The sequence below is a fragment of the Salvelinus fontinalis genome, chromosome 25, assembly GCF_029448725.1.
Source record: "Salvelinus fontinalis isolate EN_2023a chromosome 25, ASM2944872v1, whole genome shotgun sequence".
NCBI lineage: Eukaryota > Metazoa > Chordata > Actinopteri > Salmoniformes > Salmonidae > Salvelinus > Salvelinus fontinalis.
Genome location: NC_074689.1, coordinates 23,027,042 through 23,045,878, shown reverse-complemented (window position 1 = coordinate 23,045,878; position 18,837 = coordinate 23,027,042). Strand labels below are relative to the sequence as shown.

Here is an 18,837-nt window from a genome sequence, read left to right as displayed (position 1 = left end):
CAAACATTGGCAGCAGAATGGCCTTACTGAAGAGCTTAGTGACTTTCAACGTGGCACTGTCATAGGATGCCGTCAGTTCGTCACATTTCTGCCCTGCTAGAGCTGCCCTGGTCAACAGTAAGTGGTGTTATTGTGAAGTGGAAACGTCTAGGAGCAACAATGACTCAGTCGCAAAGTAGTAGGTCACACCAGCTCACAGAGCGGGATCGCCGAGTGCTGAAGCACGTAGCGTGTAAAAATGATCTCTCCTCTGTTGCAACACTCATTACAGAGTTCCAAACTGCCTCTGGAAGGAACGTCAGCAGAAGTACTGTTCATCGGAAGCTTCATGAAATGGGTTTCCGTGGCCGAGCAGCCGCACACAAGCCTAAGATCACCATGCACAATGCCGAGCGTCTGCTGAAGGGGTGTAAAGCTTGCTGCCATTGGACTCTAGAGCAGTGGAAATGCGTTCTCTGGAGTGATGAATCACGCTTCACTATCTGGCAGTCTGATGGACAAATCTGGTTTTGGCGGATGCCAGGAGAATACTACCTGCAGAAACTGTAAAGTTTAGAGGAGGAATAATGGTCTGGGACGGTTTTTCATGGTTCGGGCCCCTTAGTTCCAGTGAAGGAAAATCTTAACGCTACAGCATACAATGACATTCTAGACGATTTTGTGCTTCCAACTTTGTGGCAACGGTTAGGGGAAGACCCTTTCCTGTTTCAGCATGACAATGCCCCTGTTCACTAAGCAAGAGCCATACAAAAATGGTTGGTCGAGATCAGTGTGGGAGACCTGCACAGAGCCCTGACCTCAACCCCATCGAACACATTTGGGATGAATTAGAACGCTGACTGCCAGCCAGGCCTATTCGCCCAATATAAGTGTCCTACCTCACTAATGTTTTTATGCCCAAATCTTGTGTTTGTGCGTGTGTGTGTGTGTGTGTGTGTGTGTGTGTGTGTGTGTGTGTGTGTGTGTGTGTGTGTGTGTGTGTGTGTGTGTGTGTGTGTGTGTGTGTGTGTGTGTGTGTGTGTGTGTGTGTGTGTGCGTCAGAACCAAGATGATTTGGAGTAGTCCAACCTGAGTTTACGGCTCCAGCTATTCCTCTTCTGTTCCCATGCTGGAGACCAGGGTTTGATTACAATCTGTTACAATGGTGCCAACATTTTGTGGCTGATCTTTCAGCGGGGTGTCACGTTCCTGACCTGTTTTCCTTTGTTTTGTATTCATTTTAGTTGGTCAGGGCGTGAGTTGGGTGGGTGTATGTTCCTGTGTCCTCACAGGACAGTTGAAGGTTAGTCACGTTTGTTGTTTTGTAGTTTGTAGTGTCTTGTTTGCTGTTTTTTCATTAAAAGATGGCTTATTTCCCTCAATCCGCATCTTGGTCCTATCCATGCTCCTTCTCGTCTAAGGGGGAGAACAACATTGACTGCCTTTACAGAAACACCCACCACAACAGGACCAAGCGGATTGAGGAGAGAGAAAAGGAACTACAGCAATGGGGAAAAGAGGAATGGACTTGGGAGGAGATTCTGGACGGAGAAGGACCCTGGGCACAGCCAGTGGAGTGTCGCCGCCCCAAAGCGGAGCTGGAGGCAGCGAAAGCGGAGAGGCGGCATTATGAGGCGCTTGCAAGGCAGAGTGGCTGGAAACCCGAGAGGCTCACCCAAAAATTTCTTGGGGGGGGGCTAAAGGGGAGTGTGGCGAAGCCGGGTTGGATACCTGAGCCAACTCCCCGGGCTTGCCGTGGAGTGAGAGGGCGTCGTACTGGTCAGACACCGTGTTATGCGGTGAAGCGCACGGTGTCCCCAGTACGCGTGCTTAGCCCAGTGCGGGCTATTCCACCTTGCCGCACTGGGAGGGCTAGGTTGGGCATCGAGCCGGATGCCATGAAGCCGGCCCAACGTATCTGGCCTCCAGTACGTCTCCTCGGGCCGGCGTACATGGCACCAGCCTTACAGGTGGTGTCCCCGGTTCGCCTGCATAGCCCAGTGCGGGCTATTCCACCTAGCCGCACTGGCAGGGCTACGGGGTCCATTCAACCTGGTAAGGTTGGGGAGGCTCGGTGCTCAAGAGCACGTGTCCTCCTTCACGGTCCGGTATATCCGGCGCCACCTTCCCACCCCAGCTCAGTACCACCAGTGCCTACACCACGCACCAGGCTTCCAGTGCATCTCCAGAGCCCTGTTCCTCTTCCACGTACTCTCCCTATGGTGCGTGTCTCCAGCCCGGTGCCTCCAGTTCCGGCACCACGCACCAAGCCTCCTGTGCGTCTCCAGAGCCCTGGACGCACTGTTCCTTCTCCCCGCACTCGCCCTGAGGTGCGTGCCCTCAGCCCGGTACCTCCAGTTCCGGTACCACGCACCAGGCCTAGAGTGCGCCACGAGAGTCCAGTGTGCCCTGTTCCTGTTCCCCGCACTCGCCCTGAGGTGCGTGCCCTCAGCCCGGTACCTCCAGTTCCGGTACCACGCACCAGGCCTATAGTGCGTCTCAGCCGGCCAGAGTCTGCCGTCTGCCCAGCGGTGCCTGAACGGCCCGTCTGCCCAGCTCCGTCTGAGCCATCTGTCTGCCCAGCGCCGTCTGAGCCATCTGTCTGCCCAGCGCCGTCTGAGCCATCTGTCTGCCCAGCGCCGTCTGAGCCATCTGTCTGCCCAGCACCGTCTGAGCCATCTGTCTGCCCAGCGCCGTCTGAGCCATCTGTCTGCCCAGCGCCATCTGAGTCATCCGTCTGCCACGAGCCATTAGAGCCGCCCGTCTGTCCCGAGCCAGTAGAGCCGTCCGTCAGTCAGGAGCCGCTAGAGCCGTCCGTCAGTCAGGAGCTGCCAGAGACGCCCGCCAGTCAGGAGCTGCCAGAGACGCCCGCCAGTCAGGAGCTGCCAGAGACGCCCGCCAGTCAGGAGCTGCCAGAGACGCCCGCCAGTCAGGAGCTGCCAGAGACGCCCGCCAGTCAGGAGCTGCCAGAGACGTCCGACAGTCCGGAGCTGCCCTACAGTCCGGAGCTGCCCTACAGTCCGGAGCTGCCCTACAGTCCGGAGCTGCCGTACAGTCCGGAGCTGCCGTACAGTCCGGAGCTGCCCTACAGTCCGGAGCTGCCCTACAGTCCGGAGCTGCCACTCAGCCCGGACCTGCCGGAGTCCCTCAGCCAGGACCTGCCGGAGTCCCTCAGCCAGGACCTGCCGCCCCTTATCCCGGTGCTGGTCCTTATCCCGGTGCTGCCCCTTATCCCGGTGCTGCCCCTTGTCCCGGTGCTGCCCCTTGTCCCGGTGCTGCCCCTTGTCCCGGTGCTGCCCCTTGTCCCGGTGCTGCCCCTTGTCCCGGTGCTGCCCCTTGTCCCGGTGCTGCCCCTTATCCCGGTGTTGCCCCTTGTCCCGGTGCTGCCCCTTGTCCCGGTGCTGCCCCTTGTCCCGGTGCTGCCCCTTATCCCGGTGCTGCCCCTTATCCCGGTGCTGCCCCTTCATTTAGGTGGGGTTAGTGGGAGGGTGGTCATTGGGAGGGGGATAAAGAAGCGGGGATTGATTATGGTGGGGTGGGGACCTCGTCCACCGCCAGAGCCGCCACCGTGGACAGACGCCCACCCAGACCCTCCCCTAGACTTTGTGCTGGTGCGCCCGGAGTTCGCACCTTAAGGGGGGGGTTCTGTCACGTTCCTGACCTGTTTTCCTTTGTTTTGTATTCATTTTAGTTGGTCAGGGCGTGAGTTGGGTGGGTGTATGTTCCTGTGTCCTCACAGGACAGTTGAAGGTTAGTCACGTTTGTTGTTTTGTAGTTTGTAGTGTCTTGTTTGCTGTTTTTTCATTAAAAGATGGCTTATTTCCCTCAATCCGCATCTTGGTCCTATCCATGCTCCTTCTCGTCTAAGGGGGAGAACAACATTGACTGCCTTTACACGGGGGAGTTGGTGAATATGTCAAAGACCTGACTGGGCCCAGCAGCGCACGGTACGGCTCGTGATATTGTTGTATTTGTGTATTGAAGAACATGTAACTTGTTACTTTAAAATTATATTTAGGTTTGGTCAGTGATTCTTGGTGTAACGTCGTCCCCCAGGCTATTGAACACACAACACATATTATCCTGGGATATCAACCATTCAGAGAGGGCCTTAAAGGCAGTGACCATAGAATTCTATAGGAGCAACCTTACTGAGTAAAGTATTTGTCATCGTCACTACATAACACAGTCAAAAAGTCATAATTATTGCTAAACCCTGCCCATTTCCAAATGTATCTTCTTAAACTGTGATTTTAAACCTAATCCTAACTAATGAAGGCCAAGTTTGATGCGTTGGTGTCTGGGAACGAGAGTAGGTGTAATGTGACTGACATGACATCACTTTAGAGCATATGCCTTCCTTCAGCACAACAGGTCACCTTTTAGAAAGCACGTGACTATATCATATTCAACATAATGGGTTATGTCACACTTGACATTGGTGATGATGTCACACAGTTATGTCACACTTGATATTGGTGAGCAAAGACTACACCGATAGGATGACATTTCCTCATTAAATTAAAACAATAATAACAGGATTTTAAGTTTTCCCATTTCTGTTGTAATAGTACATCTGACACAGAGATGATACAACCAATAACACATCTATCTACTTCTTAATATTTTACAGGGTAAGTCAGCTTCACATGGAGATAGTTTGTTTCAAAGTGTTCCCGTGTTTAGACTGCTGCCTTGTAAACTTGAAAAGTCACTGCTGGGTGGGTTCTGTCTGCTTACTTTTCCCCTCTCTCCCTTGGCGAATACAACTTCTGTAAGCCCGACAGATCATTTCCTTTTCCAGACAAGCATTGTAGAGAATAGCTTGAACGGAGTCTGCAATAAGAACGTCTCAAGCAATAACAATCAATTTAGTTGTGGCACATTGGGTCCTTGAAAAGCACTATGTGCAGTGCTGCTTGAAAGTATGTGAAATTGCCTATTTTTGGGGGGTTTTACCATAAACTCTTCATTTAATCAGAACCAGTCTTTTTGATCTGACAACAGGTTTGTATTTAACAATACTATATGTTGGTGTAGAGGAAATCATGCACGTAGTAGAAAAATGTAATAAAATAAATTAATGTTGGTGCAAAAATACGTGAACCCCAAGTTCCATTGGACCCTTTTTAAAAATGCTATCCTAAAATGAGATACCCAAATCTAACTGCCTGAAGCTCAGTACATGAAGCAAGGATATGCATATTCTTGATACCATTTGAAAGAAAACACTTTGAAGTTTGTGGAAATGTGAAATTAATGTAGGATAATATAAAAAATTTGATCTGGAAAAATATAATACAAACAGAAAAATGTGTTTTCTATTTTTTGTTGTTTTTGTTGTTGTTGTTCCATCATCTTTGAAATGCAAGAGAAAAGGCCATAATGTAATATTGCAATTTAGGCGCAATTTAGATTTTGGCCACTAGATGGCAGCAGCGTGTGTGCAAAGTTTCAGATTGATCCAGTGAAGCATTGCAATACTGGACAATATTTTGTATCAAGTCTGCCCAAATGTGCCGAATTGGTAAAATGATACATTTTCAAGTACATAGCTATAGAGAACATACAAAATTATATGGTAATACAACATTTAAGTTTACACACTCCCAGGAATGTCATACATGATGGATGATTAGCTTATACACTAACTTTCACACATCTAGATGGCCGGGCAGGGTGGGTGTGGATTTTATTTTGTCTCTATGCGGTGAAAGCACTGGTTTGAGTCAAATCAACAGATGAAAAGAAGGGGACAATACTTAAAAATTGCTGCTTGGCAACTGCTTTGGTAACTATGATGCAGTCACTCAGGTGTACATGGGAACTATGCATATGTAACAGATGTATAATGTACTCTCCATGCGTTGTGTTTTCTTAAAATAAAACATCCGTTACACATAGGACACCACACTTGAAACAATTCCTTGACATGGCCAAATTTAAATGGAAGGAAACTGGCCTTGAGCGGAAAGGCAGGTAGGTCTACTAGTTGCAACAACACTTCCATGTAACATGGCGTCTGTTGCGTGCAATTTAATCTAAAGTTCGACCAAGAAGAGATTCCAGGAAAATTGTTACGCTCAGTTGTGAATGTAGTGGGGCACAGAGCGGTGGGATGGGAATTGAAATGGTTTTTCGTATCCTTCTCAAAGTATCTGCCTTTATTGCCACTCTGACCTAAAGAGAAGGAAAAGGAAATTGGTTGACATCAGCTTTGATGTTCGACACACATCTGTACAGAGTACGGAGAATAGCGTTGTCATGTAACCACTGAGGGCGTGGGAGACATTTCCCCCAGATCGCTGTAGACTATTGATCACCTATCTATGGCTGATGTTTTCCACAAGAAAACTAACCCTTAGTAACCCATATGACAGATAAGCGTGTTCAAATTCAGATGTTCCCCAACTCTTTAGTTGAACTTGTAGTAACAGCAAAAACAAATCGCTAAACAGTTATCAGTGCATGTCAGATGTGTTCGTATTTCCAACAAAGCCTCTGGACGACTGTCACAGGTCTCATTGTGTAAGGTCAAGAGAATTGTTCCATGTACCTGGTGACTTTTTTGTCTCGACATTGATGATCTATGATTATTATGGTTAATATGGTCCGGAAGCAAGGTGGAGTATGAATTCACTGGGGGGAGGGTGCCACCTTTTCTTAGACTGTCTACTACTTTTACACTGCAGAGATTCATTAGAAATGTGTCGTCATCTGGCTGTTTGCACAATAAGGTCAAGGTGCTCAAGTTATTCTTCCAAATCAATGTGTAATGCAATAAATTTAAGCCGAAACCCTTCCAATACTATCAAATGTCTAAGGAGTATTAGCAAAGGCTGTGCTGAAGCAGTAAAGGTCTTTTCCTTATTGACAATCTCTAACGGATCGCAATCCTCAGATTAGATTTTTTATAAGCGTGAGACTTGCCCGACTTGGCCGTCACTATAACAAAAAAAAAAGAATAGGTTAATTTCCAGTAGGAACGGTAGAGAAAAAGTATCCTCCATTTACTGATGAAAGACGTTGTAAATCTCTCCGGCGGTGAAGTGTTGATCACCTTTTACTGCAGTGGGCTAAATCAGGGTCACACAGAGTGATTATTCATAGTCTTAAACAAATCTACTTTGAAACCAAAGTATACACCTCACAAACATGGGTATGGGTTTAAAAAAAAAGAAGACATCCATACCATGTCAGATATAAAGAAATGTATTCAATTTTGAGTTTCAATACCATATTTTATATACATTAGAGACGACTGAAAAATGAAGAAAAAAAACTGAAAAAAACTAACATTTGGCATAGAAACACAGGACTATCATATTTTATTTTTTTATAACCTATATTAATAATGAAGTTATGTAAATAAGAATAACATTCTACCCAAAGAGTGCACTTTTGGTTATTTAATGCAGCAAAGGGCTACAATAGATGGTGAAGGCTAAGCATGGCACATGCTTACCCATCCCACACATCTCACACACACACACATCCCACACACACACACATCCCACACATGGCAGACCCATCCCGTCGATTTAGAAAAGTTCCCCCCCATAGCCACCCAAACTCTTAGAATAAAGGCTTCCAAAAGGCTTCTTCGGCTGCCCCCATAGGATAACCCTTTTTTGGTTCCGGGTAGAACCGTTTTCTGTTCCGGGTAGAATCCTTTTGGGTTCCATGTAGAGCCCTCTGTGGAAAGGGTTTTACAAGGAATCCGAAGGGGTTTTACCTGGAACTGAAAACGGTTCTACCCGGAACCAAAAAAGTGTTCTTCAAATGGTTCTCCTATGGGGACAGCCGAAGAACCCTTTTAGGTTCAAGATAGCACCTACAAGTGTACCGTGGATGCCTGCAAAGCCAGATTTTTTTTGTTTCGTTTTTCTAAATTGTACCTCTCACCCCTTTCAACTGTAAAGTGTTAGCTATTATTGTTTGACATTCTTGGTTTATAACATAAAAGGTATGAGACAAGGTGGTTCCATCCGTTTTTTGGATTGTTTTATCAGAAGGAAAGGAAAAGTGGACATTTTACTAGAGGACCTCCATGTCATTACACTTCAACTGGAGACCGTATGGGGTGGTAAAATGACAGGTTCTGTCTGTCTGTCTGTCTGTTTGACTTCTGCCTCAGTACACACACTCCTTGGATTCTCTGTCACACGTTTGTTTTCTCCTCCTGCTGAAGTCTGGCTGTGATATTACTCTTTCCCTTTGAATGTGCCAATTCCACTGTCCATCCACTGAAGACTCAGGCATTTTGTTAGAACATTATGTAAGGGATTTGCTATGAGAAGACAACCGACTCCTGCACTTGACTTGCCTTGTCTCTGTCCTCCTGTCATCTCAGGTTCTGGAATGCAGATATTGGTCTGATACTCTCATTTGAGTATTTTAGGGGGTGCTTATTAATCATCTCTTTGACTTGAAAACACTACTCTGACATTGTGGGCTCTATTTTAACACAACTTTGTTTTTCCTTTTTCACTGAAGGAATTAGGGGCGCAATAGCTGGCAGTGCACTAAAAGGCTGGGTTTTGATTAATAGGTATGACAAGGGCTTGGCCACTCACTGGCCAATCAATGCATTTCATGGCTTCATTTTATTTATTTTTTACTAGGCAAGTCAGTTAAGAATAAGTTCTTATTTACAATGACAGCCTACTCCTGCCAAACCCCGACAATGCTGGGCCAATTGTGCATCGCACTATGGGACTCCCAATCATGGACAGATGTGACACAGCCTATATTTGAACCAGGAACCAGCTTCTTGCACAGAGATGCAGTGTCTTAGACCGCTGCGCCCCCGATAGCCCTAAATACTGCATGCCGTTGTCTCAAGTTCTGTGGATTATTGATGGTCTTTGCGTTGTCATTAACTCCAATTGGTCTGGGGGCACGGAATATTCTCTTCCTGGTCCATTGTGGCTTGATACAGTTGATTAAGTAGCATAGGCTACAATATATAGTGGGGGCAGAAATTTGACGAACTTACTTGTTTGTTAAGGTGGCATCCTATGACGGTGCCACGTTGAAAGTCAATTGAGCTCTTCAGTACAGACCGTTATCCTGCCAGTGTTTATTTATGGAGATTGCATGGTTGTGTGCTCGATTTTATACACCTGTCAGCAACGGATGTGGCTACAGTAGCCGAATCCACTAATTTAACAAGGTCCAAATTGTAAACAAGTGTGCGTTTGACAATTGCGTTTGCTTAACGCCGGCCGAAAAGAGAGCCTTGGGTGTTTTCAACCAATCAGAGTAGGGGCCAGCCCGGAGGGAGCGATAGCACCTCACTTCTCTTTGCAATAATCATGGTGAATTATACTTGTCATAGTATGTTTTATTTTTACAATAATACTTGAGGGAGAGGTTCACTGTGGGTTATTAAAGTTGCTTCAAAATGGAACACATATAGATAACAACGTGATACATCAACAATGTAATAAATATCTAGTTCATCTAGGGCCGAGTCAGGTCAGGAAGAAGCTGAACACTGGAGAATAACCAGGGAGGTGAATAACCTTGTCACGATCATTATATGCAAAGGCTTTATTCAGAAGATGGGAATAAGTCGTGCTGCCTATCAATTGCCCTGATCCACTGTATAGGTTATAAAGGATTACCTTGCTCTCAGCAGAATGAAAGACAATTCCTTCTGCTCAATAAAGCCTGCGCTTGCCCTCACACTCTGAATATTTCAGGTTTGGGTGTCACATCAATCAATTCAACCCTTAAGCGAATCAATAGCATTTGATTAAAAATGAAAATCGAGAGTGATATGTTTTGAGGTTCACGCTCGGTGCACTCGCTTAAATCCGGGCGGGCGGGCCGGATACAGCCTTCCAGACATGTTGATTTTAATTAAACAGATGGAAGACGGTTTAATTACAAATTATTTTATAATAATTTCTCCGCTAATCAATGTCTTATTGGGTGGGTGAAAATATATAAAAGCATGTTAAATTCATTTTTTTCCATTCAGCAACTTTGCTTGATATTAGAATAGAATGTTGCTGTCATGCCCTGGCCTTAGTTATCTTTGTTTTTCTTTATTATTTTAGTTAGGTCAGGGTGTGACATGGGGGATGTTTGTGTGTTTTTGTCTCGTCTAGGGTGTTTGTATTGTCTAGGGGGTGTTTGTAGAGTTCATGGGGTTGTGTTCAGTGTAGGTGTTTATGTAAGTCTATGGTTGCCTAGATTGGTTCTCAATTAGAGACAGCTGTCTATCGTTGTCTCTGATTGGGAGCCATATTTAGGCAGCCATAGTCGTTAGGTAGGTTGTGGGTAATTGTCTATGTGTAAGTTGCCAGTGTCTGCACTTATTGTTTGTATTAGCTTCACGTTCGTCTGTTTGTTGTTTTGTTTCGTTTGTTTTAGTGTTCTTCGTCTTCCTTAAATAAATACATAATGTATTTATATCACGCTGCGCCTTGGTCCTCTCTTTCACCCGAAGACGATCGTGACAGTTGCTTGATATTATATTGGAATGTTGCTTGATATTATATTAGAATGTTGCTTGATGTTATATTAGAATGTTGCTTGATTCTAGTCTAATATCAATTAGCTGTCACGCGGAATGACGCTGGAGAGACGAAGCAGGTACGGGGAGTAAAACATTTAATTATAATGGACAGAGACGAGACAGGAACAGCACCAGAAACAAATTCAAAAGACAAAAACAATACAATGCAGCAGCGGGGAACAGAGCTGGGGAACTGACAAATATATGGGAGGAAAAGAATATGTGACAAGTGAGTCCAGGTGAGTCCAATAACGCAGGTGACGAGGGAGGGCAGGTGTGAGTGTTGGATGGCAGGAGCGTGTGATGCAGGGTAATCTGGCGCCCTCAAGCACCAAGGGAAGAGCGGGAGCAGACGTGACAGTGCCCCTCCCTCTTGGGACGCCACCCGGCGTTCCACCTGGGCGAACCGGCCGAGACATGGGCGCTGGGCAAGCCGGTTGGGGCGTGAAAACCCAACGAACCAGCAGGGGCTGGTAATATGTCATAGGATATGCAGAATAGATAATGAACAATAGGATAGCGCCGGAGAAGAAGGCAGACGCCACCGACCGATTGTGTTTTCGTTCGTTTATTTGCGTTGTTTGTAACTTTTTTTTAAACGTATTTTGTACATAATGTTGCCTCTTATGAGCGAAAATAACTTCCACGGACTGGCAGAATACTTTTTTTCCTTTTACGAGTCTGACGCAAACGATATATTGCTTTCTCGGGAACAGGCCCAGATCCCTGTGATCTGTGTGATCACGCTCTCCGTAGCCGACGTGAGTAAGACCTTTAAACAGGTCAACATACACAAGGCAGCAGGGCCAGACGGATTACCAGGGCGTGTACTCCGAGCATGTGCTGACCAACTGACAGGTGTCTTCACTGACATTTTCAACATGTCCCTGATTGAGTATAATACCAACATGTTTCAAGCAGACCGCCATAGTCCCTGTGCCCAAGAACACAAAGGCAACCTGCCTAAATGACTACAGAACCGTAGCACTCCAGTCCGTAGCCATGAAGTGCTTTGAAAGGTTGGTAATGGCTCACATCAACACCATTATCCCAGAAACCCTAGACCCACTCCAATTTGCATACCGCCCCAACAGATCCACAGATGATGCAATCTCTATTGCACTCCACACTGCCCTTTCCCACCTGGACAAAGGGAACACCTATGTGAGAATGCTATTCATTGACTACAGCTCAGCGTTCAACAGCATAGTGCCCTCAAAGTCCATTAATAAGCTAAGGACAATGGACTAAACACCTACCTCTGCAACTGGATCCTGGACTTCCTGACGGGCCGCCCCCAGGTGGTAAGGGTAGGTAACAACACATCCGCCACGCTGATCCTCAACACAGGAGCCCCTCAGGGGCGTGTGCTCAGTCCCCTCCTGTACTCCCTGTTCACTCATGACTGCACAGCCAGGCATGACTCCAACACCATCATTAAGTTTGCCGATGACACAACAGTGGTAGGTAGTCCTGATCACTGACAACGACGAGACAGCCTCTAGGGAGGAGGTCAGAGACCCGGCCGGGTGGTGCCAGAATAACAACCTATCCCTCAATGTAACCAAGACTAAGGAGATGATTGTGGACCCCATTCTCATCGACGGGGCTGTAGTGGAGCAGGTTGAGAGCTTCAAGTTCCTTGGTGTCCACATCAACAACAAACTAGAATGGTCCAGACACACCAAGACAGTCGTGAAGAGGGCACGACAAAGCCTATTCCCCCTCAGGAAACTAAGATTTGGCATGGGTCCTGAGATCCACAAAAGGTTCTACAGCTGCAACATCAAGAGCATCCTGACTGGTTGCATCTTTGCCTGGTACGACAATTGCTCGGACTCCGACTGCAAGGCACTACAGAGGGTAGTGCGTACGGCCCAGTACATCACTGGGGCTAAGCTGCCTGCCATCCACGACTTCTACACCAGGCGGTGTCAGAGGAAGGCCCTAAAAATTGTCAAAGACCCCACCCACCCCAGTCATAGACTGTTCTCTCTACTACAGCATGACAAGCGGTACCGGAGTGGCAAGTCTAGGTCCAAAAAGGCTTCTCAAAAGGTTTTACCCCCAAGCCATAAGACTGAACAGCTTATCAAATGGCTACCTGGACTATTTGCATTGTGTGCCCCCACCCCCCATTTACACCGCTGCTACTCTCTGTTGTTACCGTCAATACATAGTCACTTTAATAACTCTACCTACATGTACATATTACCTCCAGTAATCGGTGCCCCCTCACAGTGACTCTGTGACCCCCTGTATACAGTCTCGCTATTGTTATTTTACCGCTGCTCTTTAATTACTTGTTGCTTTTATTTCTTATTCTTATCCTGTTGGGGATGGGGGCGCTGTTTAGACTATTTATGCTAATGTGGCTAATTTTTTAAACGGCTTCCCACAAAATCCTTGATCGTACAATATGCATATTATTATTATTATTGGATAGAAAACAGTCTATAGTTTCTATAGGAGTTGAAATTTTGTCTCTAAGTGGAACAGAGCCCATTCTACAGCAATTTCCCTGACATGGAGTCAGATTTGAGAAACGTTGGCCACTTTTCTGAAGTCATTTAAACGGGCACTGTCGTTGCTATGACTATACGGACACTTCTTACGTCTTCCCCTGGATGCCTTTACGTGATGACGATTCCAACGGGCTCGATTGCTCGTTCACAGGCACTACAAATGAAAAAAACCTTTAGCTAGCAAGTCTTTTCTTGCTGCGTAACGCGCGTGGAAGACACCGACCCTCTCCTGTTCCAAGCATTAGTTTAGCCTGTTATATTTCTCCGGTCATCTTTTCACTCGTTATAGGAGTTACAAACATCACAAAGTAGTTAATTTAAAGCGTTTTATAGCAATTTATATCCGTTTAGTGCGATTTTGGGACATTTATTTTTGCAACGATGTGAAAAGTTGGGAACGCTTTTCAGTTCATCCCGAACGTAGTTGACATTTCCACATGGCAAGAGGACAGCTTTCCACCAAAAGACGATTTCTCCCAAGAAAGGATCCTTTGCCCAAGATACTGATGGAAGAACAGCTCAAGGTAGGACATTTTTATTATGATAAATCGTGTTTCTGTCGAAACATTTTAGTGGCTTAGGACGCCATGTTTTTTGACGTAGCTTCGCTTGGCGCAAACTGTATTGAAAAGTAAGGATAAATTAAAAAATGTAATAACGCAATTGTATTAAGAATTAAATTGTCTATCAATCCCTGTCCACCCTATATTTTTTAGTCACGTTTATGAGTATTTATGTATAAGAGTAGATCACTGTCTAAGTGGCGCAAGGACGTTTTCTTTACCAGCTTGTCTACATTTCACATTGTCTAACCATGATTTTGGTGGCTAAATATAAACATTTTCGATCAAACTGTATATGCATGTTGTAATGTGATGTTACAGGAGTGTCATCGGAAGAATTCTGAGAAGGTTAGTGAAAAAATTAATATCTTTTGGCGATGTTGACTTTTATCGCTCACTTTGGCTAGAATCAATGCTGGGCTGCTAATTGCTATGTGCTAAGCTAATATAACGATTTATTGTGTTTTCGCTGTAAGACACTTAGAAAATCTGAAATATTGTCTGTATTCACAGGATCTGTGTCTTTCGATTCGTGTATGCTGTGTATTTTTACGAAATGTTTGATGATTAGTAGTTAGGTAAACACGTTGCTCATTGTAATTATTCTAGTCCATTTGTGATGGTGGGTGCAATTGTAAACTATGCCATATACCTGAAATATGCACTTTTTTCTAACAAAACCTATCCCATACCATAAATATGTTATCAGACTGTCATCTAATGAGTTTTTTTGTTGGTTAGGGGCTATAAATATCTTAGTTTAGCCGAATTGGTGATGGCTACTGGTGTTGGTGGACAAATAAAAGATGGTGGAATATGCTAATGTGTTTTTAGGTAATAGATGTACATCTTTACATATTGTGTCTTCCCTGTAAAACATTTTAAAAATCGGAAATGTTGACTGGATTCATAAGATCTGTGTCTTTCATTAGCTGTATTGGACTTTAATGTGTGAAAGTTAAATATTTTAAAAAAATATTTTTTTTGAATTTCGCGGCACTGGTTTTTCAGTGGGGGGGGGGGGGGAGTGCCGCTAGCGGCACGCTGATCCTAGACAGGTTATACATACTTTTTTTTTACTGCATTGTTGGTTAGGGGATCGTAAGTAAGCATTTCACTGTGAGGTCTACTACGCCTGTTGTATTCAGCATTTCACTGTGAGGTCTACTACACCTGTTGTATTCAGCATTTCACTGTGAGGTCTACTACACCTGTTGTATTCATCATTTCACTGGAAGGTCTACCTACACCTGTTGTATTCAGCATTTCACTGTGAGGTCTACTACACCTGTTGTATTCAGCATTTCACTGTGAGGTCTACTACACCTGTTGTATTCAGCATTTCACTGTGAGGTCTACTACACCTGTTGTATTCAGCATTTCACTGTGAGGTCTACTACACCTGTTGTATTCAGCATTTCACTGGAAGGTCTACCTACACCTGTTGTATTCAGCATTTCACTGTAAGGTCTACTACACCTGTTGTATTCAGCATTTCACTGTAAGGTCTACCTACACCTGTTGTATTCAGCATTTCACTGTGAGGTCTACTACACCTGTTGTATTCAGCATTTCACTGTGAGGTCTACTACACCTGTTGTATTCAGCATTTCACTGTAAGGTCTACTACACCTGTTGTATTCAGCATTTCACTGTGAGGTCTACCTACACCTGTTGTATTCAGCATTTCACTGTAAGGTCTACTACAACTGTTGTATTCAGCATTTCACTGTAAGGTCTACTACAACTGTTGTATTCAGCATTTCACTGTAAGGTCTACTACACCTGTTGTATTCAGCATTTCACTGTAAGGTCTACTACACCTGTTGTATTCAGCATTTCACTGTAAGGTCTACTACACCTGTTGTATTCAGCATTTCACTGTGAGGTCTACACCTGTTGTATTCAGCATTTCACTGTAAGGTCTACTACACCTGTTGTATTCAGCATTTCACTGTAAGGTCTACTACACCTGTTGTATTCAGCATTTCACTGTAAGGTCTACTACACCTGTTGTATTCAGCATTTCACTGTAAGGTCTACTACACCTGGTGTATTCAGCATTTCACTGTAAGGTCTACTACACCTGTTGTACTCAGCATTTCACTGTAAGGTCTACTACACCTGTTGTATTCAGCATTTCACTGTGAGGTCTACTACACCTATTGTATTCAGCATTTCACTGTAAGGTCTACTACACCTGTTGTATTCAGCATTTCACTGTAAGGTCAACTACACCTGTTGTATTCAGCGCATGTGACTAATAACGTTTGATTTTATTTGATAAAGAGAATAGATAATGAACAATAGGGTATACAGAATAGATAATGAACAATAGGATATATAGAATAAATAATGAACAAAATGATAAACAGAATAGGTGATTAAAAATAGGATATGCAGAATAAATAATGAACAATAGGATATAAAGAAAAGATCATGAACAATAGGATTTACAGAATAGATAATAAACATTAGGATAAAGAGAGTAGATAATGAACAATAGTGTCTTGGTCGTGCAGTTGAATACATACTATATATTAGAACAGCAGCGTTGACTGTGTGCGTGTGCTGTTTGTTTATGGGTGTGTGTGTGTGTGTGTGTGTGTGTGTGTGTGTGTGTGTGTGTGTGTGTGTGTGTGTGTGTGTGTGTGTGTGTGTGTGTGTGTGTGTGTGTGTGTGTGTGTGTGTGTGTGTGTGTGTGTGTGTGTGCAAGAGTTGCATGTGCGTACAGTCAGTGTAAATAGTCTCTAAGGTACAGGTCTGTGCAAGGAGACAGCTAGGGTTAGCTGTTCAGCAGTCTGATTGCCTGATGGTAGAAGCTGTCTCAGAGCCTGTTGTTCCTAGACCAGATGCTCCGATACTGCTTGCCAGATGGTAACAGAGTAAACAGTCCATTATAGTATTGTATATTGTATGAACTGAAGGAATGGCCATAATCATTAAAGGCAGGATTGACATGACAACCTTTTCTTGTGTGAGTTCAGTGGGGCCAGCATGGGTGGAGCAACCTACAGTAGAGAGTTCAGTGGGGCCAGCATGGGTGGAGCAACCTACAGTAGAGAGTTCAGTGGGGCCAGCATGTGTGGAGCAACCTACAGTAGAGAGTTCAGTGGGGCAAGCATGGGTGGAGCGACCTACAGTAGAGAGTTCAGTGGGGCCAGCATGGGTGGAGCGACCTACAGTAGAGAGTTCAGTGGGGCCAGCATGGGTGGAGCGACCTACAGTAGAGAGTTCAGTGGGGCCAGCATGGGTGGAGCGACCTACAGTAGAGAGTTCAGTGGGGCCAGCATGGGTGGAGCGACCTACAGTAGAGAGTTCAGTGGGGCCAGCATGGGTGGAGCGACCTACAGTAGAGAGTTCAGTGGGGCCAGCATGGGTGGAGCAACCTACAGTAGAGAGTTCAGTGGGGCCAGCATGGGTGGAGCGACCTACAGTAGAGAGTTCAGTGGGGCCAGCATGGGTGGAGCAACCTACAGTAGAGAGTTCAGTGGGGCCAGCATGGGTGGAGCAACCTACAGTAGAGAGTTCAGTGGGGCCAGCATGGGTGGAGCAACCTACAGTAGAGAGTTCAGTGGGGCCAGCATGTGTGGAGCGACCTACAGTAGAGAGTTCAGTGGGGCCAGCATGGGTGGAGCGACCTACAGTAGAGAGTTCAGTGGGGCCAGCATGTGTGGAGCAACCTACAGTAGAGAGTTCAGTGGGGCCAGCATAGGTGGAGCAACCTACAGTAGAGAGTTCAGTGGGGCCAGCATGGGTGGAGCAACCTACAGTAGAGAGTTCAGTGGGGCCAGCATGGGTGGAGCAACCTACAGTAGAGAGTTCAGTGGGGCCAGCATGGGTGGAGCAACCTACAGTAGAGAGTTCAGTGGGGCCAGCATGTGTGGAGCAACCTACAGTAGAGAGTTCAGTGGGGCCAGCATGTGTGGAGCAACCTACAGTAGAGAGTTCAGTGGGGCCAGCATGTGTGGAGCAACCTACAGTAGAGAGTTCAGTGGGGCCAGCATGGGTGGAGCAACCTACAGTAGAGAGTTCAGTGGGGCCAGCATGGGTGGAGCAACCTACAGTAGAGAGTTCAGTGGGGCCAGCATGTGTGGAGCAACCTACAGTAGAGAGTTCAGTGGGGCCAGCATGGGTGGAGCAACCTACAGTAGAGAGTTCAGTGGGGCCAGCATGGGTGGAGCAACCTACAGTAGAGAGTTCAGTGGGGCCAGCATGGGTGGAGCAACCTACAGTAGAGAGTTCAGTGGGGCCAGCATGGGTGGAGCGACCTACAGTAGAGAGTTCAGTGGGGCCAGCATGGGTGGAGCGACCTACAGTAGAGAGTTCAGTGGGGCCAGCATGGGTGGAGCGACCTAGAGAGTTCAGTGGGGTCGTCCTGGGTGGAGCGACCTACAGAAGAGATTTCAGTGGGGCCGGCCTTGGTGGAGCGACCTAGAGAGTTCAGTGGGGCCAGCATGGGTGAAGCGACCTAGAGAGTTCAGTGGGGTTGCCCCAGGGGGAGAGTTCTAGAGAGTTCAGTGGGGTCGGCACCGGGGGAGGGTTCTAGAGAGTTCAGTGGGGTCGCCCCAGGGGGAGGGTCCTAGAGAGTTCAGTGGGGTCGGCACCGGGGGAGGGTCCTAGAGAGTTCAGTGGGGTCGGCACCGGGGGAGGGTTCTAGAGAGTTCAGTGGGGTCGGCACCGGGGGAGGGTCCTAGAGAGTTCAGTGGGGTTGCCCCAGGGGGAGGGTTCTAGAGAGTTCAGTGGGGTCGGCCCAGGGGGAGGGTCCTAGAGAGTTCAGTGGGGTCGGCACCGGGGGAGGGTTCTAGAGAGTTCAGTGGGGTTGCCCCAGGGGGAGGGTTCTAGAGAGTTCAGTGGGGTCGCCCCAGGGGGAGGGTTCTAGAGAGTTCAGTGGGGTCGGCCCAGGGGGAGGGTTCTAGAGAGTTCAGTGGGGTTGCCCCAGGGGGAGGGTTCTAGAGAGTTCAGTGGGGTCGGCCCAGGGGGAGGGTCCTAGAGAGTTCAGTGGGGTCGCCCCAGGGGGAGGGTCCTAGAGAGTTCAGTGGGGTCGGCCCAGGGGCAGGGTCCTAGAGAGTTCAGTGGGGTCGGCCCAGGGGGAGGGTCCTAGAGAGTTCAGTGGGGTCGGCACCGGGGAAGGGTCCTAGAGAGTTCAGTGGGGTCGCCCCAGGGGGAGGGTTCTAGAGAGTTCAGTGGGGTCGGCACCGGGGGAGGGTCCTAGAGAGTTCAGTGGGGTCGGCACCGGGGG

At 46.7% G+C, this 18,837-nt stretch overlaps 1 protein-coding gene across 1 annotated transcript; it reads left to right on the top strand.

The window, feature by feature from the left end:
* Nucleotides 1–16,592: 16,592 nt before the first annotated feature.
* LOC129823322 (loricrin-like) lies at nt 16,593–17,954 on the top strand. Its single transcript, XM_055882250.1, has one exon. The coding sequence runs from the start codon at nt 16,593–16,595 to the stop codon at nt 17,952–17,954; it is 1,362 nt and encodes a 453-aa protein (XP_055738225.1).
* The last annotated feature ends 883 nt before the right edge of the window (nt 17,955–18,837 follow it).

Bases quoted from the DNA above. Each gene is read 5' to 3' on its own strand.
- LOC129823322 (XM_055882250.1), top strand. From the start codon at position 16,593: ATGGGTGGAGCAACCTACAGTAGAGAGTTCAGTGGGGCCAGCATGGGT.